This window comes from Saitoella complicata (genome assembly GCF_001661265.1).
Source record: "Saitoella complicata NRRL Y-17804 unplaced genomic scaffold SAICOscaffold_14, whole genome shotgun sequence".
Taxonomy (NCBI): domain Eukaryota; kingdom Fungi; phylum Ascomycota; class Saitoellomycetes; order Saitoellales; family Saitoellaceae; genus Saitoella; species Saitoella complicata.
Window position 1 is genome coordinate 36834 of NW_017567005.1, and position 20689 is coordinate 57522.

General features: G+C 52.2%; 12 protein-coding genes across 12 annotated transcripts; 6 read left to right on the plus strand and 6 right to left on the minus strand.

Moving 5' to 3' along the window:
- Nucleotides 1–40: 40 nt before the first annotated feature.
- On the plus strand, nt 41–1030 carry SAICODRAFT_25765 (alpha/beta-hydrolase; the record flags this gene model as incomplete). Its single annotated transcript, XM_019166878.1, has 1 exon — nt 41–1030. One exon carries the CDS (start codon nt 41–43, stop codon nt 1028–1030), a length of 990 nt encoding a protein of 329 aa, XP_019023556.1.
- Nucleotides 1031–1342: 312 nt separating this feature from the next.
- Nucleotides 1343–2988, plus strand: SAICODRAFT_66072 (clathrin adaptor, mu subunit). Its single transcript, XM_019170191.1, has 5 exons — nt 1343–1433; nt 1486–1550; nt 1606–1868; nt 1929–2277; nt 2336–2988. Exons 1-5 carry the CDS (start codon nt 1425–1427, stop codon nt 2961–2963), a joined length of 1314 nt encoding a protein of 437 aa, XP_019023557.1. The 5' UTR covers nt 1343–1424; the 3' UTR covers nt 2964–2988.
- A 744-nt stretch (nt 2989–3732) lies between these two features.
- On the minus strand, nt 3733–5383 carry SAICODRAFT_30619 (uncharacterized protein). Its single transcript, XM_019167722.1, has one exon. The coding sequence runs from the start codon at nt 5314–5316 to the stop codon at nt 3826–3828; it is 1491 nt and encodes a 496-aa protein (XP_019023558.1). The 5' UTR covers nt 5317–5383; the 3' UTR covers nt 3733–3825.
- A 334-nt stretch (nt 5384–5717) lies between these two features.
- Nucleotides 5718–6843, minus strand: SAICODRAFT_93285 (mitochondrial carrier). Its single transcript, XM_019171862.1, has 2 exons — nt 6588–6843; nt 5718–6529 (listed from the first exon to the last, which is right to left on the minus strand). The coding sequence occupies exons 1-2, from the start codon at nt 6791–6793 to the stop codon at nt 5806–5808; spliced, it is 930 nt and encodes a 309-aa protein (XP_019023559.1). The 5' UTR covers nt 6794–6843; the 3' UTR covers nt 5718–5805.
- A 250-nt stretch (nt 6844–7093) lies between these two features.
- SAICODRAFT_128905 (uncharacterized protein) lies at nt 7094–8706 on the plus strand. Its single transcript, XM_019165409.1, has one exon. It carries the CDS (start codon nt 7258–7260, stop codon nt 8599–8601), a length of 1344 nt encoding a protein of 447 aa, XP_019023560.1. The 5' UTR covers nt 7094–7257; the 3' UTR covers nt 8602–8706.
- A 261-nt stretch (nt 8707–8967) lies between these two features.
- On the minus strand, nt 8968–10009 carry SAICODRAFT_66075 (uncharacterized protein). The gene is made up of 3 exons (XM_019170192.1): nt 9408–10009; nt 9125–9346; nt 8968–9071 (listed from the first exon to the last, which is right to left on the minus strand). The coding sequence occupies exons 1-2, from the start codon at nt 9726–9728 to the stop codon at nt 9173–9175; spliced, it is 495 nt and encodes a 164-aa protein (XP_019023561.1). The 5' UTR covers nt 9729–10009; the 3' UTR covers nt 8968–9071; nt 9125–9172.
- Nucleotides 10010–10159: 150 nt separating this feature from the next.
- Nucleotides 10160–11902, minus strand: SAICODRAFT_81076 (cyclophilin-like protein). Its single transcript, XM_019171224.1, has 4 exons — nt 11850–11902; nt 11696–11789; nt 10673–11637; nt 10160–10579 (listed from the first exon to the last, which is right to left on the minus strand). The coding sequence occupies exons 1-4, from the start codon at nt 11852–11854 to the stop codon at nt 10204–10206; spliced, it is 1440 nt and encodes a 479-aa protein (XP_019023562.1). The 5' UTR covers nt 11855–11902; the 3' UTR covers nt 10160–10203.
- Nucleotides 11903–11999: 97 nt separating this feature from the next.
- On the minus strand, nt 12000–13028 carry SAICODRAFT_81080 (uncharacterized protein). The gene is made up of 2 exons (XM_019171225.1): nt 12943–13028; nt 12000–12883 (listed from the first exon to the last, which is right to left on the minus strand). Exons 1-2 carry the CDS (start codon nt 12966–12968, stop codon nt 12034–12036), a joined length of 876 nt encoding a protein of 291 aa, XP_019023563.1. The 5' UTR covers nt 12969–13028; the 3' UTR covers nt 12000–12033.
- Nucleotides 13029–13349: 321 nt separating this feature from the next.
- On the minus strand, nt 13350–14139 carry SAICODRAFT_93294 (ribosomal protein L17B; the record flags this gene model as incomplete). Its single annotated transcript, XM_019171863.1, has 3 exons — nt 14123–14139; nt 13833–14065; nt 13350–13672 (listed from the first exon to the last, which is right to left on the minus strand). The coding sequence occupies exons 1-3, from the start codon at nt 14128–14130 to the stop codon at nt 13350–13352; spliced, it is 564 nt and encodes a 187-aa protein (XP_019023564.1). The 5' UTR covers nt 14131–14139.
- A 441-nt stretch (nt 14140–14580) lies between these two features.
- SAICODRAFT_57966 (Fibrillarin) lies at nt 14581–15690 on the plus strand (the record flags this gene model as incomplete). Its single annotated transcript, XM_019169569.1, has 3 exons — nt 14581–14812; nt 14911–14955; nt 15023–15690. 3 exons carry the CDS (start codon nt 14581–14583, stop codon nt 15688–15690), a joined length of 945 nt encoding a protein of 314 aa, XP_019023565.1.
- An 826-nt stretch (nt 15691–16516) lies between these two features.
- SAICODRAFT_81087 (kinase-like protein) lies at nt 16517–19146 on the plus strand. Its single transcript, XM_019171226.1, has 2 exons — nt 16517–17074; nt 17193–19146. The coding sequence occupies exons 1-2, from the start codon at nt 17013–17015 to the stop codon at nt 18976–18978; spliced, it is 1848 nt and encodes a 615-aa protein (XP_019023566.1). The 5' UTR covers nt 16517–17012; the 3' UTR covers nt 18979–19146.
- A 548-nt stretch (nt 19147–19694) lies between these two features.
- SAICODRAFT_129127 (uncharacterized protein) lies at nt 19695–20293 on the plus strand. The gene has a single exon (XM_019165410.1). It carries the CDS (start codon nt 19786–19788, stop codon nt 20176–20178), a length of 393 nt encoding a protein of 130 aa, XP_019023567.1. The 5' UTR covers nt 19695–19785; the 3' UTR covers nt 20179–20293.
- Nucleotides 20294–20689: the final 396 nt, after the last annotated feature.

The window sequence follows — 20689 nt, forward strand, 5'->3', positions numbered from 1 at the left end:
CACTCCCAAACACCTTCATCGCCATATTTGCTCCAGCACTATGCCAACGGCCCACCTCCCATCCGGAATCCACCTCACCTACCGCGACTCCGGTTCCCCACCATCCTCCACACCAGGCTCCTACACCACCCTCCTCTGCCTCCACGGCGTAGCCTTCTCCGCCTCGATCTTCACTCTTGCGGCTCAAATTGCACCCTCGAAAAATATTCGTCTAATCACGTACTCGCAGCGGGGGTATACTGGCTCCACCCCACTCACTTCCGAGGAAGCCGCGTTAGCGGCGGACCCGGTCGCATGCGCGAGGGATTACGTGGAGGATTTGGTAGAGTTTTTGGAGTACCTGGCGAGGGAGGAGGAAGGGATCGAGAAAGTGGTGTTAGTGGGGTGGAGTAAAGGCACGAATCTCTGCGTTGGTTTACTCTCCCCGCTGTTCACGTCCATCTCCTCCGATATCCGCGCCCGGGGCCTCAAGCACGTGAAGTCTGTGGTGTTGTACGAGCCACCGGGGAATTTGATGGGGTTACCGTTGACGGAGGACTACAAAGCTGCTATGCTAGCTCCGATCCCTGAGGGGTTGGGGAAGGAGGAGAGGGATGGGATTGTCGCTAGGCGATTTGGGGATTGGATTGGGGGGTATTATGATCATCCGGATGTGAGTAGTGAGGAGTATGCAACGAATCCGACGGGGCATTTCACATTCGCTGCAGACCAGGATTGGGCGAGACAAGCGCATGAACCGGGGATGGTGCCGCATGGGTTTCATTGGCGACTCGCCTCATTCTCTAGCGAAATAGCAGCTATCTCGATATCTGCCGCGACATCCTCCTCTATCCCTATCACGTTGTTGTATAATCGGAGATCGGCGGCGTATCTGATTGAAGCCGCGAGGTGTTGGAAGGACTGGGGTGGTAACGTAAAGGAAATTGGCGGGGGGAAGGGGAACCATTTTTGGTTTGTCGAGGATGCCGAAGGATGGCTTGAAGCGGTTACCAAGGCTATTGGAGAGCTCGAGGGGATGGAGAGTAGCTAGGGAGGTAGCTGTCGTGATAATTACACAAATGCCATGCTCTGTCGCAATGAAACTGATCTCCCGAAGGACCCCAAGCAACCGATGATATACTGTAACCACTTAAGAATCCTTCCAGAGTTTGCTCCGTAAGGTCTCAACACCTTGATATACCCGGCTAAGCTTTCCCACGAAATTGTCGGGGTACGTCGGTCCCTGCAAGGTGCTGCAACCCGGCGCGATCCCGAAAACACAACACCAAAAGGTCAGCATTTATCCACGAGGTCCAGTCGCAGAAAGACAATACCTCCAGCAGCATCCCTCACTTTCTACATCAATTGCCTTCATCAGTCAGCACCAGCAAGTGTTCCAGCGTACCACTACGGCGTCACATCACTGAACCGAAGGAACAGGCGACATGATCTCGGTAGTTCCTAGGTATACGTTCGTGATTGCGTTCACTGACGGGCGAATTACAGGCTATTTTTCTATACAACCATAAGGGCGAAGTCCTGATATCGCGGTTATACCGGCAGGACCTAAAGTGAGCTCACCCTACCACGTCTCTTACGAACTTCACTGACACGAATTCTGCACAGACGCTCCGTCGCGGACCTCTTCCGTGTCCAAGTAATCTCCAACGCAGACGTCCGCTCTCCCGTAACAACAATTGGCTCAACTACCTTCTTCCACGTCAAACACGAAAACGTCTACCTCGCAGCCGTAACTCGGACAAACGTCAACGCGGCCCTCGTGTTTGAGTTTTTGTATCGGGTCGTCGGGTTGGGAAAGGACTATTTTGGAAAGTTTGATGAGGAGAGTGTCAAGAGTAATTTTGTGTTGATTTATGAGTTATTGGATGGTATGACCCCCGATATTTCATAATGAGAGATAGAGGATAGGGCTAATGGGTGTGACACAGAGATCCTCGACTTCGGATACCCCCAAAACTCAGAATCAGACACCCTCAAAATGTTCATCACAACCGAAGGCGTAAAATCCGAACGCGCCCTCGCCGCCGACTCCTCCAAAATCACAATCCAAGCAACTGGCGCAATGTCCTGGCGCCGCTCCGACATCAAATACCGCAAGAACGAAGCATTTATCGACGTCATCGAGAATGTGAATGTGTTGATCTCGAATACGGGGGCGGTGTTGAGAGCGGATGTCTCGGCACAGGTTATGATGAGGGCGTACTTGAGTGGGATGCCGGAGTGTAAGTTTGGTTTGAACGATAAGCTGTTGTTGGATGAGAGTGCGTTTCAATCAGGGTGAGTTGGCAAAACGACTTTTATCATCGCAAAGGCTAATATTTATTCGAACTCCCAGCTCCAGCTCAACAACCCGAACAAAAGCCGCAAAAGCAGCAGCAGGCTCTGTGACGCTGGAAGATTGCCAATTCCACCAATGCGTAAAACTCGGTAAATTCGACACAGACCGAACAATCTCCTTCACCCCTCCCGACGGCTCCTTCGAACTCATGCGATACCGCGCAACCGAGAACATCAACCTCCCCTTCCGCATCCATCCCATCGTCAAAGAAATCGGCACCAGAAAAGTCGAATACCAAATCGCCGTCAAAGCAAACTTTGGCTCAAAACTCTATGCCTCGAACGTCGTGATCAAAATCCCCACACCCCTGAATGCGGTGAATGTCGACACCCGCGTTTCCCAAGGAAAAGCCAAATACGACGCTTCCTGCAACTCCATCATCTGGAAGATCTCCCGATTCACCGGACAATCAGAATACGTTCTTAGTGCCGAAGCTGACCTCGCGTCCATGACACACCAGAAAGCGTGGTCACGCCCACCGATTAGTATGGATTTTGGGATCTTGATGTTTACGAGTTCGGGGCTTTTGGTTAGGTATTTGAAGGTTTTTGAGAAGAGTAATTATCAGAGTGTCAAGTGGGTGAGGTATTTGACGAAGGCGGGGAGTTATGAGGTGAGGTTCTAAGGAAAAGTGGAGAATGATGGGGTTGGGAAAGAGCGAGCATCATCTATACAGGAGGTCTGTGGATCTGAAGGACATTTACTATTATACCTAGGAGGATACCAAAATGGCATACTGTTTCACTGAAGGTCAATGTTCCCTCCAGTATACTTACAATACGTCACATTATGTTATGTACGGAGCATGTCGTTGCAAAGGGACAACTGCACACAGAAGTAGGAGTTAAAAAAGCATCAATGATCAATTCCAATCTAAGCATAGAAGATATGTACCCAACACACCCGAGTCAACCCCGGACCAAAAGCCGAAGATTGCTCATATACGTCACATTGTGAGGCAGTAGGTGCGCATGAGGCCTCATTCCCTTTGTAGGAAAAGAGGGGCCCTCACTCTCCCGTCGTTGTCCACACCTTATCTCCTGTATGGAACTGTCGAGATAAAGCTCTAGCAAATTGACAACGGGATACGTATACTAACGTAATTCGAACGCGAGTGCGGATGGCAGAGAATGGGAGCGATACCGCGAGGTGGATTGGCTTCTGATCCGTCAGGACGTGGATGTAGACGGAGGAGACGACATTCCAGAAGGCGTTATTCGATCGTTGTCCATTCTCTGCGTTTTGCGCAGTCGCGTTGAGTTTCGTACGTTCAAGGCGAACAAGGCCGACTTTTTGTAGTGGCGGGCGCAGGCGTGGCTGGTGCCCCAGCGTGCGAAAAAGGGCAAGTCCAACGTTCACTGCAGTGCATCGAAAGATAATTATGATTAAGTTATACTGGTATCTCTTGCAACTGGAAAAATCCGTACCCGTCCCTCCGTTGACCACTTTCTTTCAGTTTCCTCTCTCGTCATCTTTCCACCACACCCTCAGCTTTCATACTTCGGACTATCCATCCCAAGCATCCCCTCCTCTCCAACAACATCTCTCATATTCCTCCACCAAATCGCATATTGCGCCTCCATCTGCCTCACCTTCGCCTCCAACTCCTTCTTTTGTTTATGCATAGCGTAAATCTGGGCGTCTCTTCGCCCGACACGGGCGCGCTCTTCGGCAAGGGCTGTGCGGAGTTCGGTAATCGCGGTCTCGGCCTGAGTGCGGAGGGTGTCGAGGGCGGTTGTGTCGACAGTGGGTGCGGGCGCGGGTGCGGGTGTGGAAGCGATCTGGTGTTGGAGGGCCTGGATTTCGGCGGTCTTTTGGGCGAGGGCGGATTCCCATCGCTCATTCTCGCGACCCCATGCTGATCGTGCTCGCTCAAACTCCTCCTGCGCCTTGCCAACCCGTGCCCGCAAATCCTCGCCCACGAACTTCGACTCGAGATCCAAGAATTTGACCAAATCCTGCAACCTCTCTACTTGCCCATCCTTGAAATCCAAATCAATTTCCAAATCTCTAATTTCAGGTACAGGACTCGCCGGCGGTGATAGCAACGACGGGTCAGCCGTAGCGACGGTAACGATCGTCTGCAACTTTCCGTTTTCCGCCTCCAACTTTGCAATCCTAGCCTCCTGTTCTTCAAGCTTCCCCCTCATCTTCTTCTCAAGAAGATCTGCTCCACCGAGATCTCCACCGGCTGTGTTTAGTCTTCGCGGGGTGTTCTCCATGTTGACCTTTCTCTGCAACGGTCTCCGAGGCGTCGTAGCCGGTGGTCCCATACGCGTCTTGGGCGCAGGACTTGAGCCTGTCGCAACTGCAAGATCAGTACGAAGTGCGGTGGTCCGTGATCGCTGAGACGCAAGTTCGGATTCGAGTGCGGTAAGCTTTGAGTTCAATGCCGCATTCTCAAGCTGAAGCGCTTTGAATTTGTCCCCCAAATCAAGCTCCACCAGATCCTCTTCCATCAACTTAATCGTCTGGTCGCCCACCTCCCCACCTCCAACTGCCTGCTCTCCCTCATCCTCGTAATCTTGCAAGTAATCATCCTCAACAGGCTGCTGCATCTCCATGGCCTGCTCCAATAACTCCTCCACCGCAAACTCCTGCGGCGTGCTCTTCTCCACCTCCCTCATCTCAACCCCAAACACATTATCCGCATATGTTGTCCGTCTCCTAACTTCCGGCGTGTTCCCCACCAAAAAGGTCTGCACGGGCCCTCTTCGCGCTCGCGGAGTCTCCGCCATATGCGCCATGGCCTCGAAGCTCACACCCCGCCCTTCTTCCGGCAGTTGCGTCGTGGGCGGATCGTATATGACGGTCTCATCTCCAAGCATGTCCTCATCCGAATCGAGCATCTCTTCGTCATCGTCGTAGTATGTGTCCGCCTCGCTTTGTGCGTAGTCGCCCTCGAAGAAGGAGTCGTCGCCGACCTCGGCAGGGCCTATTGAGTCGAGTGTTGGGAAGAAGGATTCGCGTCGTGACATTACAATGGCGATAGCGATTGTTTGAATGTCTTATGATTGCTTTCTGGGGTTGCGGTCTGGGTGTATGCTGATTGTTTTGATCCGCGGCGCAGTGCAGGTCGTGTAAACAATCTCTGGTTACCGCAATTGGACGTGTGGGGAAAAATCTGCCTGACACAGCTCAACACCAAGGGCATGCCCAAAGAGCCTCGATCAGTCATGTTCGATGGCAATTGCACGAGACTGGACGATGAACAACACAAAAACATAAACATAATCAAATGGCAAGTGCTAGCTATATGGCCTACAACCAAGAACAAAACCCCCGAAACTCCGGAAAGGACCAAAAAGGAAATCCTAATCGTACGCTTCTTTTCCCTATCGTCCGTGTAGCTCAACTCCTTCCCCAAAGCATTGATGCACAGGGTATCTTACGTCCTCTGATCTCTCTCATCTCGTAGCCTACACTCGCAGGCTCCGGCTCTCGGCTTGCAGCAAGCTCCTCGTTGCTTAGAAAGCAGCCTCCTTGGCCTCACGCGCCTCTCTCATGTCCTTGAACTTCTCAATAACCGCAGAGTACACAACCAACAACACACCACCACCAGGACCCAACCTCAACACCTTCGGCACGAAACCCTTGTACAAAGCTCCGAAACCCTCCTCACGTGCAACAACCAACAACGAAGGCCAAGACCAGTTGTACTTGGCAACGATACCGGGAGCACGGACGGTGTTCTGGACACGAGACTTGACGACATCGAAGGGGGTGTTGAGAATCGTACCGACGGTACCACCGATCGCACCGGCGATGAAGGAGTTGAAGGTCTCGCCGGACTTGGACTCAGCCTTGGGAAGTGCGGAACGGACGGCCTGGATGACACCAAAGTATCCCGCATTCCACCAGATATGCCTCCAAAGCGTAGCCTCCAATCCATTGTAAAGCGCCAGCGGTCCCTCATTCTTCACGATCTTTCCTAAACAGTCCATGGTAGAGGTATATGTGCTCTTAGGGTCCTGCAAGCGGATCTTGACGAGCTCGAAGGGAACGACGACGAAAGCCTCGGTCGCACCTGCTGTTGCTCCGGTGAGAATGGAGAGAGATTGTGACATTTTTGCGACGCCGAAGAAGTTGCGGTAGAACTCCCCCCATGAATCGTTTGCTGCGAACTTGGTGGCACGCTTGGGGGCCTCCATGAGGATGGGGGGGATGATACCGCGGTACAAGCGAGAGAATCTAGATCATACCCTTCGTTAACAAATTCAATTGATCCCGAAGTGGAGGAGCGACATACCCCTCAGTCTTGACAATGTGAGTAAGAGTACCAACGGTACCCATCTGCTGTCCACCACCAACAGACAACTGCGCACGGGTTTTGACGACGTCCAAAGGGTACATGGCCAAGATCTCCGTCACACCAGCGATTGCACCAGCTGCGAACTGGTACACGAAAGGCAAAGGCCTATCACGGCCATTGGACTTGAGATCGGAGGAGGCCATTGTGAATGAGGGAGGAATTGGTGGAAGGGGAGTTGTACTGGACGGAGGAGACCCTGATGGAGTGATAGTAGATCTCGCGCGCTTGGAGTTTGAGCACGAGCATCTGCGGGGTCGGAGAATCACGGATGACCAGAAGGTGTGATTGGTCCTGGACAATTGAGGGGCCGTGAAGAGGGGAGATCAGTCAAGTTATTTTCGAAAGTTTGAAGAGGGCGATGGATCAATCCGGATCCATGGGGGATTTGTCCGAAGATTAAGGTTGATCACCTGCATCTACCATAGGCAGCCGATCTGCAGCTGTACGACGCCGTGCAATGTAACGTAGACAACCGCCTCAACGACTGTTGATTGCCTTAGGTGAGGTTGATCATCGTGATCTGGCAATTCTTGAAGTCTTCCCGGGTTGTTATTCCTCACCTTCTCCTGAGGTATCGCTGGGCGACCTCTGATCTACGGCAATCGATATGTCTTCACACCCACCTACCGACATCTCCCGCACCAACTCCACGGCGCTCACCACTCAAAGCAACCAATCTACCCTCACCGCCCCAAAACCTCGCATAATAACCCTTTCCTCCGGTGAGATCATCCCCCTTCCCCCGAAACTCGCCCGGCCACCTGTCCCTCTCGAAGAAGATGAATACACCGAAGCCCTCTCCACAATCATCAAACGGGACTTCTTCCCCGACATCGACAAGTTTAAAGCTCAACATGAACTTATGGATGCTATGGAATCAAAAGATAGGGGGTGGATTGAGGGTGCGGAGAAGAGAGTTTTGGCTATGGAGGCTGGGAGGGCGGCGACGCCGAGGGGAAAGAGAGCGAGGGTTGATACGCCTGGTGCTACGCCAATGACCGTAATAGGAGGACAGGAGGAAGAGAAACCTGCAGCGTACGATACTTCAGTATCACTCGACAAATTCCAGCAAAAATATACATCAGAAGACAACGCCGACTTCGCCGACCTCGTCGACCGCGAAAACGTAACCCGCCGCATCGCCCACTCCTGGGCCTTCACCGGCCGGAACAAACTCATTACCGCGGGGCAAGCTGCACAAAACGCCGAACGCAAAGCCATCGAAGCAAATATCGACAGCGTCGACGTCGGGACACTAAAAGCAATCGGTTGGAACGAAGGCGGGAAACCCATCGAGACGTGGAAGAATGAACAACCGCTCAGTACGCTGATGTACCCACCATCAACCTCCCACCCCAAACCAGAAACTGGCGTCCAAGCCCGTGCGGCACCAAAAGTAATATCCCATGCTGCGACGCGACTCCCCGAATCCTCCACTGAGGACACTCTATCAGCATCAGTGGTCCCATCACCCTCGTACTCCACTGTCGGCCGCGCAATTCGGGGAGAACACGTCGATACCCCAAAAGTCAACGGCTGGGGCTTCGTTGATGCCTATACACCAACACCCGGTCCCCCCTCACGCGCTCAGACGCCTATGGCGGGTCCAACACCCGGGACGTTCAAAATACCACCAACACCCCGGCGTGACGGACTCGCTCACGCACTCGCAGACAAACACTCCAAACGAAAAGCCGTTCCAGGACGTGGAGATTCCCTGGCGAGAGTGATGAAACAGGTTCCGAAGTTTAAGAGTGGGCCAGATATGAGACAGGCGATGTTGAGTCCGGCTGGGCAGAGACTGTTGGGGGTCACGAAGACTGTGAGGCCTGGCAGTACTCTGAGGGATTCGTTGAGGACGCCCAGAGGGTCTGAAAATGGGAGTGGAATGGGTGGTAGGCCAAGGTGGGAGGCGACGCCGAGGATGGACGATGTGCAGAAAGGGAAGTGAGATAGGTGGGTTTTATGTTGGATTGGATTGTTTTTGGCGTTTATTGATACTTTGAGTTAAGCAAGACATATACCAACGAAATAAATGGATGATTTTGAGAAACCTATACGTGTCACATATATCTTCCCACGCTCGTAAGATGGTCACCATATGCTACCGCTATGTAGTTAGATATTGACCATAGCGAACTTATAAGGGATGAAGGAATAGGCCATCTAGGTGATAATTGTATTATGTGAAACCTAATCATAGCAAAGCCCATTCCTATCGATATTGCAGACACAAACGTCCAGATAAAGTCCAATCCACACTAACAAATACTCAGCATATAAAGATAGATAAGGCAATTTCGTCTTTATCCCTTGTGCATGTGCACGACAAGGGATGTATTAGGGTATAAGGTGAAAAACGCAAAACAAACGACCAAATCCATAGTCCCATCCACGAAACGCCAAAGGAAACAAACACAACTGTGAGCCACAAAGGTTAGCGAGAACATCGTCGCCTTATCCTGAGGACTCACCTGAAAACACGACCAAACTCCACAAACACAGTACAAAGACGGAAAAGCTTAACGCATACCCCTCATGACACTTCCTCCGACCTTCCTCGCGGCCAACGCGGGCCTCGCACCGAGCAGCGACGAAGGCAATCTGGGCTCCATTCCCGGTAGTGCACTCCTCTCCTTCCTCCCTGCGAGTTCGTTGACGCGGTGTGGACGCGAGGGGTTATTCACGAGATAAGACTTTACGAACCATCATTAGCATCCACATCCCCAGCGACAAGTAAGCATTATTGAGGCATACCTCTATCTCGATCATCCTCCCCGGACTACTCCTCGCCTCAACCTCCTGCAACGACAACTCCCCAAGCGGCATCCTCTTCTTCACCCCCAACCCACCCAACTTTTTCTGGTACGGCGCCGTCTTGTGTTGAAGGGAATTCTTCACCGAGACAGCGGCCGCGGAGTGCGCAGAGATGTCGTTTTCGGTGTCGAGGTAGATTGATAACCGCGTTCTCGCGGCAGAGGAGAGTGCGTGAGCGTGGTGGGAGGGGAGGTGCGGGATGTTCTCCTTATCCGTAATCGCGATGGTTGTTGTGGTTGTAGTAGTAGCCATTGTGTCCATAACGATACCCAAGGCTTATAGAGAATATATAGGATGAACAAGTAGATACGTAGTCGATACTCAAACGCGTCTGTTTCGCAATCGAGGACGGGAGATTCGTTCTCGTCCTTATATGCTTTCCTCGAAGGGTCAGGTGAGTTAACTTCGGTGTTTGCTCGTCGTGATCGCCCGGAAAAGCGATGTATTCGTATCGTGGCAAGGCGTATTATCTTATAGAAACAACCCGATCGATGGCTGATGATTTGGCTTCGCGTTACAGGTATGGTCTCGTTGCGGTTGGGCCTCGTTGAGGTTCCGAAGTTCAGAGTTTTTGAATTTCAAGTTGCTGCTGCGCGAAGTTAATTGAGGATGAACGGCTTCGCGACGCGTTTTAATTACGATTTGTTCGCGATTGAATGCAAGGAAAAGGTAAGGGATGATAAATGAGAAGAACGTCCATTTGGAAGGTCAATTGGGGTCGCTTGACTATGTTGGATCACCGTCTCCTGTCACGGCTTCGATCACGAGGTCTATCCCTACTTGACTCCCTCCGTCGTTCGCGACTCCTTTCCCGCCGACGGTCCTTGTCATCATCCCGGTGATCGCGACTTCTGTCTCTGTCCCTCTTATCATCTCTACTTCTCCTGTCCCGACTCCGACTGCGCTCCCTGCGACTCTCCCTGTCTCTGTCTCTCCTATCAGGACTTCTTTCTCTGCCCCTACGACTATCGCGTCTATCCCGACTCGCGCTTTCTCGTCGCTTTTCTCTGTCATCCCGCTCCTCTCGTCTAGAGCTCGAATGAGCCGTAGACCCCCTCCTCTCATCCTCATACCTTCGGTTATCATGTCCTCTCCGATCATCAGAACCCCGTCTATCCCCACCATATCCCCCTCCAAATCCACCCCTAAACCCTCCCCTCCCTCCCCTCCCACCCCGCCTGCCACCATTATCCTGCGCCCGAAACTTCGCATCCCCCCCAATATCCCCCATCCCTGGATTCCCCTCCCTCCCATACCAAGCACCCCAATCAACCCCCCGTCCCCCATTGAGACTCTGCCCAAAATCAACATGAATTCGCCGATCATCAATCAACACCCCCTGCATCTTAAAATACGCCCTCTCACACTCCTCCCTCTTCTCAAACTCAATAAATCCATATCCCAACGACGCACCAGTGTGTGGATCAGTGATGATTCGGCAAGAGATGATTTGTCCGAAACGGGAGAAGATGAGGGAGAGGTCCGGGGAGGAGGTTAGCGGGTTTAGTTTACAGACGAAGAGGACGTTTTCGGGGGGGGCGAGGTCGGCTGAGGGGAGGTCGCCGAGCATTTCGAGGGTTAGGGCTTGGGCTTTTGCTTCGCGTTCTCTCTTTCGTGCCGAGAGTTCGGATTCGGTGAGGGCTTCGTCGGTGGTGTTGTTTAGTTCGTCTTCGCTGATTCGGACGGTTGCTAGTTGGGCTTTGCTGGGGGGTGGTGATGCGGTGGGCTCGGTGAGTCCTTCTGGGTCTGGGAAGGGGTCGTCGAGGATGATCGTGTGTAGGATTCTCGTGTCCTTGTATGGCCGTCCATCATGATCAAGATACAATCCCACAATTTTCTCTAACGTGTCAAACCCCTCCGCAACCCTTCCAAACGGAACCGCGCTCGCATCCAGATAATCCAAATTATCCGCAAGCGTGACGATGAATTGACTCCCCGCCAACTCGTGCTCGGTGGTTTTGTCTTTAGAGATGGTCATGGATACGGTCCCGCGCTCGACGTGTTTCAACTTCGGATTCCGATCGGCTTTAAAATACCGCCGACTCGGGCCTTGTAGAAGACCGTAGATCGAGGTACCGCCATCACCGTCCGGTGGGCCGATTGGGTCTCCGGATTGGAAGAATGCGGTGGGGTTAATATTAAACAGTGGTGAGAAATTGTAGTATTTGACCTGTGCACCCTCGTTAGCTATGACTCGGTGTGAGAAGGAGATGTCGACAGTGACACACCTTACATAACTTCAAGAAGTTCTCGCAGACTTTCGGGACGTAGTCGACATGGAGGTCGATCACGATGTCTCCTTCGGTTGTTTCGAGGAGGACACTGTAGGATGATGAGAAGTCAGCGAATCGGATTGCGAACAGTCCTTTGTCTGGATCCTACCTCATGACAACGTCTTTTGAACCTTTCACAATACGTGACGTATTTGCGACTCGAGGACGACGTGCATGAACTTGCATGAACATGAGTGATAAGATGCTCAGGGTTGTAAGAGAAGCTTGGTATTGCTCTAGATGACTGTTCCCTCTACTTGCCTCCTGGCGACATCTCCAACCTTTAGTCACACTCACTGCTCCATCACATCCTCCTGCACAAAACTCTTCCCCTCCGCCACCCGTCGCTTAACAACCTCCTTCACCAACCCCATAACCAACGGCAAGAAACTGTGCTGTCTCAACTCCTGCTCCCGTGCCCATCTCTTCCTCTTCTCTTCCTCCTCCATCCTAGTTTCCTCCGTCGCGAAAGGGCTCAGTCTCAAGTCCTTCGTCAAAGCCAACAACGAAAACTCGATACTGGTGCTCGCGAATGTACTGATTCGTCGTTCCAGCACAGGAATAAGTGCATCAGCGAACTCCGCAGACGACGACCCGGCGACCGGTCCATGATTAACCGGCGCAGGCTTCAACCCATCAAGCTCAAACAACGTCCCATCAACCGGAACATACGCAATAAAATGATACGGCGCCTCCCCCTCCTCCCCCTCCTTCGGCTTCCTCTCCTCCTCCTCCCACGGCTCAACCCTCGCAAAAGAATTATGCACTCTAGCAAAAACCTCCGAATTCGTCAACGCATCCCCCCTAATCTCCGGCGGGAACTCCCGCGTGAAATCCTTGAACCCATCTAACTTCTCACCCAACTCGATTCCGGGATTATTCAGGAGGATGGATAGGATGGCTTGTGTGCCACACGCGTTTTGGATGGTTTGGTGTGCGAACCAGAGGGAGGTGCTGGCGTTTTCGTCGAGTGTGCCGCCTTGGGCTGATTGCTCGCCGTGTTCTTTACCCCATTTGAAGAGGAAGATGACGCCGTATATTGGGTCGTATTGGCTTATGAGGTCTTTGTCGATTGCGTAGAGTTCCTCGACTTGGATGTCTTTTGCGCCGAGGTCGGAGATGAGTTGGGTGAAGACTCCGGGACTGTATGCCATTGTTAGAGCTAAAAGGGACTTTCATTCCCATGCCCAGCTTCGACATACTCTGATTCAATTGTTTGCCAGGTCATCGCGAGTGTATGCTGTTGGGTGTACCGGCCGGTGTATGTTACTCTCCGGTTGCCTTCTTCTACAGCTGTGTGTACGTATTACGCGTTTACGCCGGAGCATCATATCCCAGGGGCACGCACTCCCCGTGACCTACTCTCACGAACAAGAGATACAAAATGGACAATCTACGAGAATGAACAGATGAAGGAGTGAGGTGCAACGATCAGTGACGGGGCTGTTGATCCGATACGCATGCCATTTTTCCGTGTACGCCAAAAATAGGACAAACAAGACAATGACCTTCTCCTCCAACCCCGGATGGACATCCAACCCACTCAATCCACCCCGATCCATCCTTTGCATCAAACTTTACTCAAATAATAACACTCGCGTATCATAATTTAAGCGGAAGCAGGCTTCCTGGACTCCAACAACCTCTTGCGACCCAACTGCCTCGCGTTCAACCTAACGACACCAGTCTCCTTGGCCTTCTCAACAGCCTCGTCCTCCTCGGCAACGATGATCTCGATGTGGCAGGGGGAAGACATGTAGGGGTTGATACGACCGTGGGCACGGTAAGTGCGGCGGCGCTGCTTGGGGGCTTGGTTGACTTGGATGTGGGCGATCTTGAGGGCGGCGGTGTCGAGACCCTTGACGTCGGCGTTGGCCTCAGCGTTCTTGAGGAGACCGAGGAGGAACTCGGCGGACTTGACGGGCCAGCGGGCTAGAAATGAGTAGGTTAGTATATTTGATCCCGAGTTTGTGTGGTTTTGTTGTTGTTGGCAGCAATTCTCCTCCTGGGCCCATTTCTCGCTCTCTCCACCACATTTCATCCCCATTCATCCCGAATTACTGCCATCCACAACAAATTGACAAAAACTCACCCATAGTAGCACCGAAAGGCTTGGCCTGAGCAGTGCGACCAATACCACCGTTGAACCTGCGGAAAGGAATGGCCTGCTTGTGCTCCTTGACATCACCAAGGTACTTGATAGCCTTCTGGAGGTTCATGCCAGAGATGGCCTGGGCGGCCTCGCGGGTGTTCTTGAAGTGAACACGGAGGTAGTCACCGCGGGTCTTTGCCGACTTGGCGGAGGGGGCGGGTTCGGCGGCGTACCTATACGAACGGGATCAACATACGCTCGTAGAAGGATTGGTGAAGGGATTGACATACCTGACCATTTTTTGCTGGTTTGATGGGGTGGTAAAGACGAAGGGCGGAACGGCAGCACGATGAACCGAGGACCTGAAGAATTTCGCGGGCCCGCGTTGATGCGTGTGGCTCGATGGGGAATAGCGTGGAGGTTGTGCGGGCGGTGCAAGTGGCGGTGCTCCATTGCTCTGTTCAATTGAGGGCACAGGTGACTGTAGCCCTAACTGAAAGAATTCGAATAGGGGACAAGTCATACATGGATGAATGGTTAAGGATAAAGATTACTTCTCTATTCATTTCTAAGGAAGAACAACAGTCCTGTATCCAGTCTCAGTTATTCCCTCCTTGACCTTCCCAGCGCAATCAGCACGTGCACGTCTAGCTCCTGCATCCCAAAAAAATCCCCCCAAGTCAGTACTCGCCCTCGAAGCGCTCAAAGGACAACCTACACCCAACACCTTTCAACAACTCAAATAATAATGGCTTTCACTCCTGGAGGACGTGGTGGATTCGGTGGTGGAGGACGCGGTGGAACTCCCCGTGGCGGAGGACGTGGTGGATTCGGTGGTGGTGACCGTGGTGGCCGTGGTGGTGGTCGCGGTGGATTCGGTGGCCGCGGTGGAGGCCGTGGTGGATTCGGTGGTGACCGTGGTGGTCGTGGTGGTGGCCGCGGTGGAGGACGTGGTGGATTCGGTGGCGACCGTGGTGGTCGTGGTGGTGGTCGCGGCGGGTATGTCTCTTTCCTTCCCAGATCAACCAGATCAACGTGCTGACTTCTGTGCGTTCTAGACGTGGTGGTGCTGCCGGAGCCAAGGGTGGAGCCAGAGTCGTGATCGAGCCTCACAGACATGCCGGTACATAAAAATCCGAACCCATGAAAGTAATCCGAGCATGGTAACTAAGAGTTTTATGTCACTATAGGTGTTTTCGTCGCCCGCGGAAAAGAAGATCTCCTCGTCACCAAGAACATCGCCCCCGGAGAGTCCGTCTACGGTGAGAAGCGTATCTCCGTCGAAGGACCCGATAACACCAAGGTCGAGTACCGTGTCTGGAATCCTTTCCGTTCGAAGTTGGCTGCGGGTATTTTGGGCGGTTTGGATGAGATCTACATTGCGCCTGGTAAGAAGGTGTTGTACCTTGGTGCTGCCTCTGGTACCTCTGTTTCTCACGTTGCCGATTTGGTTGGACCTGAGGGTATGGTCTATGCTGTCGAGTTCTCCCACCGTTCCGGTCGTGACTTGATCAACATGGCCAAGAAGCGCACCAACGTCATCCCCATCGTCGAGGACGCCCGTCACCCCCAGCGTTACCGCATGCTCGTCGGCATGGTCGACGTTGTCTTCGCTGACGTCGCTCAGCCCGATCAAGCCCGTTTGGTCGGTCTTAACTGCCACATGTTCTTGAAGCACGGTGGTGGTGTCTTGATTTCTGTCAAGGCTTCTTGTATTGATTCTACTGCTGACCCTACTGCTGTTTTCGCGCGTGAGGTTAAGAAGATGCAGGAGGAGAAGATGAAGCCTCAGGAGCAGTTGACCCTTGAGCCTTATGAGAGGGATCACGCCATGGTTGTTGCCAAGTACATGGGATAAATTGATCGCAAGGGTTAAGACGCGAGCGTGGGAGTTTGTAAGAGTTTAAAATTTGTTTTTGGGTTAATCGGTTACGGTTCTTTTTCTTGCATGGGTTATTGGTCCCCGGTTTAAAGGTCATATAAATGTTCATCATTCCACCGTATCTACCTTATTTTTGTTCGTTCTTCGTGTGAGTGTAGGTTCCCTGGCCCTCCCGGCAACGACCCCTCACTCGGCACCGCGCGCGCACCAGCCCCTTAACCTTCCCTCCCCTTCTGGCCAGCACAGCCGATCTCCTCTCCCCTCTACGCCCCCCGGCAGGGACACAAACATACCAGTCCGGTTACATGTACTCAGAGTGCCCTGATATCACAACGGGCCGGTAGGTAACTCAGGGTGGCCGACCCAACCGGTTATCAGGGTCTATCTCGTACATCTGCACCTTTGCCCTCCGCCATTTGGGATTCTCAATCGATGGGTCAAGGGGTGTTGGTCACGCGACATCTTTTCGTCATAGGGGTCCTTGACCATGAACAGGGATGCGGTTTGCGCGAGATATGACTGTACTACGTGTGAGGTCCCCACTGGAGGGGTGCTTGCGTGGTTTTCGCCGGTTCGAGAGAGTTCGCTGTGTAGCCAGCTCAGCCCTTCAACTCAGCTTGAATACTGCTGTGAGGTACGCAGCTGTGTATCCCGTGAATTGTATCGTAACATTCCCCGAATAAATGCTCCCGGTAATTCGAATTGTTCCTTCCCTTTCCAGCAACATTCGGCATTGCGTGCCCGTACGGAGTTCTTTTAGTGCCGGGCGCTGCACCTTAGGGACATGCGCCTCCCTCCGACTCACATCCAACCCAACTGCCCATCGAAGCGTCCACCTCTACGACTCAACACCCAAAGGAATCAACCTCTGACTGAAGAACATCCTCGCTGTTCAATACGCGATCTTCGCAAATCCCTTTCGTCTTTCCAGTTCAACTCTTCATCGGTTCGATTTCCAGCGAGTGGCTACGGGTCTTGTCTCCCTCCCCTTTCTTCCGACCGGCCGACCTTCCCTTACCCTTCGTCTCACACGCCAGCACCGGCACTCTTGGGTTCGAAGCTCAGCTATAGGCAATCCAGAAACCTTCTCTCAAACAAGCTAGTTATTTACGATTGCTCTCGTTCGATGAGTGCATAGCTTTCTCGACAAACCTACCACAAAACACCAACGAATACGAACTTTCAAGACGCATTCAATCTTACGGATTCTGATTCCTGCTTGTGATACGACATTCAAAACAAAAAGAAATCCTATAGAAGGGGTTTTATACGATAACGATATTATCATACTCGAAAACATGTCCAACAACATTACGGAAATTGATCCTGCGATCAAGTCGGGGACGGTATTGAAGGATGGGTATGTTTCTCCCTTTACTCCGAGTACCGATGAGTCAGGCGATGGTGCTATGGTGTCATTGCTTGACGACACCGAGCCGGTGATCTTCGAAGATATGTGCTAACGTACGTGTTTACAGTCGTTATATCATCAAATCAACCCTCAACCGCGGCTCTTACGGTACTGTCGTCCTTGCCCGGGACAGAACCCTTCCAGCCCCCAACAATCTTGTCGCGATTAAATGCCTCGTCAAAGACCTCGCAAACCTCTCCCAAGCCGAGCGCGACAGCGCCCTCGACGACGACGAACTCTACATCCACCGCATTCTCGAACGCGACCCAAACGAATCCCCACACATCGTCAAACTCCTCGATACCTTCAACACCGAGACACACCTCTTCCTCGTCGTGGAGTTTTGCCCCTTGGGTGATTTGTATGAGAATATCACGAGTGGGAGGTGTCCCAAAGATACAGAGTCCGTGAGGGATTTGTTGTTGCAGTTGGTTGATGCTGTTGCGTATTCGCATGCACATGGAGTTTACCACCGCGATGTCAAGCCTGAGAATATCTTGTTGATGCCCTCGTCCGAGTCGGCGAGTGGTGTTACCCTCAAGCTTGGTGATTGGGGTCTTGCTACGCAGGAAACTACCAGTGCGGATACGGGAACGGGAAGCGATCGTTATATGGCGCCTGAGCAGTTTGATCCCGCTGTTACCGAGGTTGAGCCTCGTGCTTGTGATGTTTGGGCCGTGGGTGTGTGTGCGCTCAATATCTTGTTCTCGCGTAACCCGTTCAAGGAACCGACTTCGCGTGATCCGGTTTTCAGGGATTGGTGCTGTGACGGAATGAGCTTGTTTGATGTCTTCCCGACGATGAGTGAAGACACCTACCGAGTTCTTTCTCACTCCCTTTGCCTGGATCCGAAGAAGCGTGATTTGGAGAAGGTTCGGGAAGCGATTGAGAGTGTTGTTGCGTGGACGAATGATGACGAGGTCGCGGAGGTTGAGGAGACGAGTTGGGAGGAGGTTGGGGTCAATGGACCTACTGCGAACCGTGCTCCGCTTAGGACTCCGTCTTTGGCCCAGACCATCGCGGCGAGTCAGCAGACTTCGTTCCCCTGGGCCAAGGCATTGGAGGCGAGTGCGGCGCCGGCTCCGGCGCTGACTACTACGACTACTGTACACCATGGTTTCTACTCTTCTTCGCCGAGCTCGAAGGTTGCTGGTGGGTTGATTAACACTGTTGTCGAGGAGTCTCCTGAGGAGGAGCAGCTCGAGACGGATGAGGCATCTTCTCGTTCCACGAGTGGGGAGACCTCGACTACCAACACCACCGCTTCTTTCGATTTGTGTCTTTCGCCCGAAAAAGGTCGTCTTGCTCAAATGAGGTCCAAGGAGCGGAAGAATGCGAAGGGGCGGGCTGTTGGTGGTGGACTCGCTTCCGTCGATTCTGGATTTGGTGGATCGTTTGCGGGACTTGGTGCGGGCTTGTCGAGTATCAACATTAAGCCTAAACCGTCTCGTATTCAGCAACTCAGAGAACAGGCGCCTCACAACCTGGGACCTCGCTCTGGCCAACCTCCCGCCGGCGCGAACGGCAACGGCCTCGGTACTGATTCTCGCTCGTCGTCGCGTTCTTCGTCTCGTACGGCGAAGGACAATAAGCTCGTTGCTGGATGCTCTGTCCCCACTTTCGTCAAAGGCTCCAAAGACCACCTCAAGTTCGGTAAGAGCTGGAGTGATTGGGTCATGGAGGACGAAGAGGAGGAGGTGTCTGGCACGAGTGGAACGGGTGCTACGCCGAGGAAGAGTATGCAGAGTGGGAGTGGGAGGAGGTGGTCTAGTGCTGGGAGTGACGGTGGGTTGAGGTTTGATGATGAGGATGATGATGAGTACTTTTTGATTGCGCCGACGTGGGATGATTGAGCCAACGAGGGCGGCAATCGTGATCGTTGGTGATGGTTTTGTTTGTTTGGAGACACCCCTATACCCCCAGGCTGTTGGAAATGTGTGTTGAGATGAGATGAAAGAAAGTTGGTCAAAAGGAAAAAAAAGGGCCCGGATCGAACCATCTCTCATTTGTCGTTTTCCTCTATGTCTTATCGTTTGTCATACCGCGGCGCGGCCGGGACCTTTTTTTCGTCTTCTGTATCAGTTATCGTCGCAAGTTTGTTCGATTGTTGTTGTTTTTGTTTTTGTCCGGGTGTATTGGGTGTTGTGTTCTTTCGCTTTACTCTGTCTTTTTTTTTTTTTGTGGTTGATTTTTTACTCTGGATATTGCAGTATGGACAGTGGGATTATATGAGTGATGCTCGTGATGAGCGAGAGCGAGGCTGGAGGATGAGACATGAAGCATTATCTTGGAGGAGGTGCCTCAACGGCATCTTTGAAGGAGCTATGGAGGATGTTTTCCTTTTGGTGATGATGTTTGTCTTGGTCGATGTGCCGGGATGACAGCTCCTGTCAGAGGGAGGATTAGGTAGAAAATACAACAAAATCATACTCTTCTCATCCTTATCTCAAAATCGTCAAACATCCGAATTCGATGTTCTCGGAGGTTAGGTTTGCTGCGCGATGCGTTCATCGTAGGTTCGGCTGCCCAGTACCGTATTGTATTCACGATGCACCGTCGATATACGGTACATGCAACAGCTGGAATCATGAGGGGCTCGAGAGTCGAGAGAGAGAAGGCTTGAGTGTAACTCCGTGAATATCCGGGAATTACTTCCACACATGATGGAGTTCCTCTTTACTGGTGTGAGGAATACTGGAATTGATGTGAATGCTGCAGTTGATGTCTTTGACAAGCTTCTTCGACAGCCTTTACATGTTCCAAGAGAACAAGTTCTCATAGCTTTGTTCAATAGGGCTCTTCTGCTGAATCGCCATGTTGGAGGCTTTTACGCCAATCACCTTGCTGATGAGAAAGACGAACTGTTGCATCACACGCTTAAGACAAGCTTCTTTGATCCATTTACTGTTCTTGACTCTACTGGAGGATCTCAGGCAGATTGGCTTGTGCAAAAAGCATGGTGGCGCTTACAGGCTTGGGTGTTTGGTCGGCGTAAAGAGCAGCAGTGTGACTGTATAACTCATCTTTTCATGATCTTTATTCATGGAGGTTAAACGTGTTAGAAGAGGAGTTGCCTGATGCCATCTACTATCTGGCTCGCTATCTCAGCATCACCCGGCCTAATGTCCTAATCACCTATTCGAATTTGGTGACCTTGATCGTACTGGCAAACTTCCATCCAGCAGCCAAGCAAGTGCCGTCCTAATGTTTACCAGCAGCAAATTGATGTTCCACAGATTGCTTTCTACGGTGAAAACAACGTGTAATCTGAGGTAGCTGATCATGACTTTGGCCAGTTGCCATAACGACCACTTCCCACTCCACAATGGACGGACCCAAACAAATGCGCGTGTTCCCGGTGCCGACTCTTGCGCACGCACGGACCCCGAGGAACCCTCACGCTCGGAAGCAGGTCAAAGTCGGTCGATCTGTTGGTGATTACGCTGTGGATTATTTGAGACGGATCAGAGTTGTACGACACATCAGCGGCCTTTCATCCAAGCACATTACAGCACAGCGTCGGCATCTCTAAAGCGCTCAAGAACATTTTGTTTTCTTTGGCTG

Bases quoted from the DNA above. Each gene is read 5' to 3' on its own strand.
- SAICODRAFT_81080 (XM_019171225.1), bottom strand. From the start codon at position 12,968: ATGACCTGGCAAACAATTGAATCAGA. The intron at 12,884-12,942 runs GTATGTCGAAGC...AATGGCATACAG, and splicing joins TGGCAAACAATTGAATCAGA to TCCCGGAGTCTTCACCCAAC.
- SAICODRAFT_66075 (XM_019170192.1), bottom strand. From the start codon at position 9,728: ATGGACACAATGGCTACTACTACAACCACAACAACCATCGCGATTACG. The intron at 9,347-9,407 runs GTATGCCTCAAT...TGGTTCGTAAAG, and splicing joins GGAGGATGATCGAGATAGAG to TCTTATCTCGTGAATAACCC.
- SAICODRAFT_128905 (XM_019165409.1), top strand. From the start codon at position 7,258: ATGTCTTCACACCCACCTACCGACATCTCCCGCACCAACTCCACGGCG.
- SAICODRAFT_93285 (XM_019171862.1), bottom strand. From the start codon at position 6,793: ATGGCCTCCTCCGATCTCAAGTCCAATGGCCGTGATAGGCCTTTGCCT. The intron at 6,530-6,587 runs GTATGTCGCTCC...GGTATGATCTAG, and splicing joins CACATTGTCAAGACTGAGGG to ATTCTCTCGCTTGTACCGCG.
- SAICODRAFT_66072 (XM_019170191.1), top strand. The intron at 1,869-1,928 runs GTATGACCCCCG...GGTGTGACACAG, and splicing joins GATTTATGAGTTATTGGATG to AGATCCTCGACTTCGGATAC. The intron at 2,278-2,335 runs GTGAGTTGGCAA...TCGAACTCCCAG, and splicing joins GAGAGTGCGTTTCAATCAGG to CTCCAGCTCAACAACCCGAA.
- SAICODRAFT_81076 (XM_019171224.1), bottom strand. The intron at 11,638-11,695 runs GTGTGTCACTGT...GAGGGTGCACAG, and splicing joins ACTTCTTGAAGTTATGTAAG to GTCAAATACTACAATTTCTC. The intron at 10,580-10,672 runs GTTTCGGGCGCA...TGGTGGGGATAG, and splicing joins GATATTGGGGGGGATGCGAA to ACGGGGTTCTGATGATCGGA.
- SAICODRAFT_129127 (XM_019165410.1), top strand. From the start codon at position 19,786: ATGATGGAGTTCCTCTTTACTGGTGTGAGGAATACTGGAATTGATGTG.
- SAICODRAFT_81087 (XM_019171226.1), top strand. From the start codon at position 17,013: ATGTCCAACAACATTACGGAAATTGATCCTGCGATCAAGTCGGGGACG. The intron at 17,075-17,192 runs GTATGTTTCTCC...ACGTGTTTACAG, and splicing joins GGGACGGTATTGAAGGATGG to TCGTTATATCATCAAATCAA.
- SAICODRAFT_30619 (XM_019167722.1), bottom strand. From the start codon at position 5,316: ATGTCACGACGCGAATCCTTCTTCCCAACACTCGACTCAATAGGCCCT.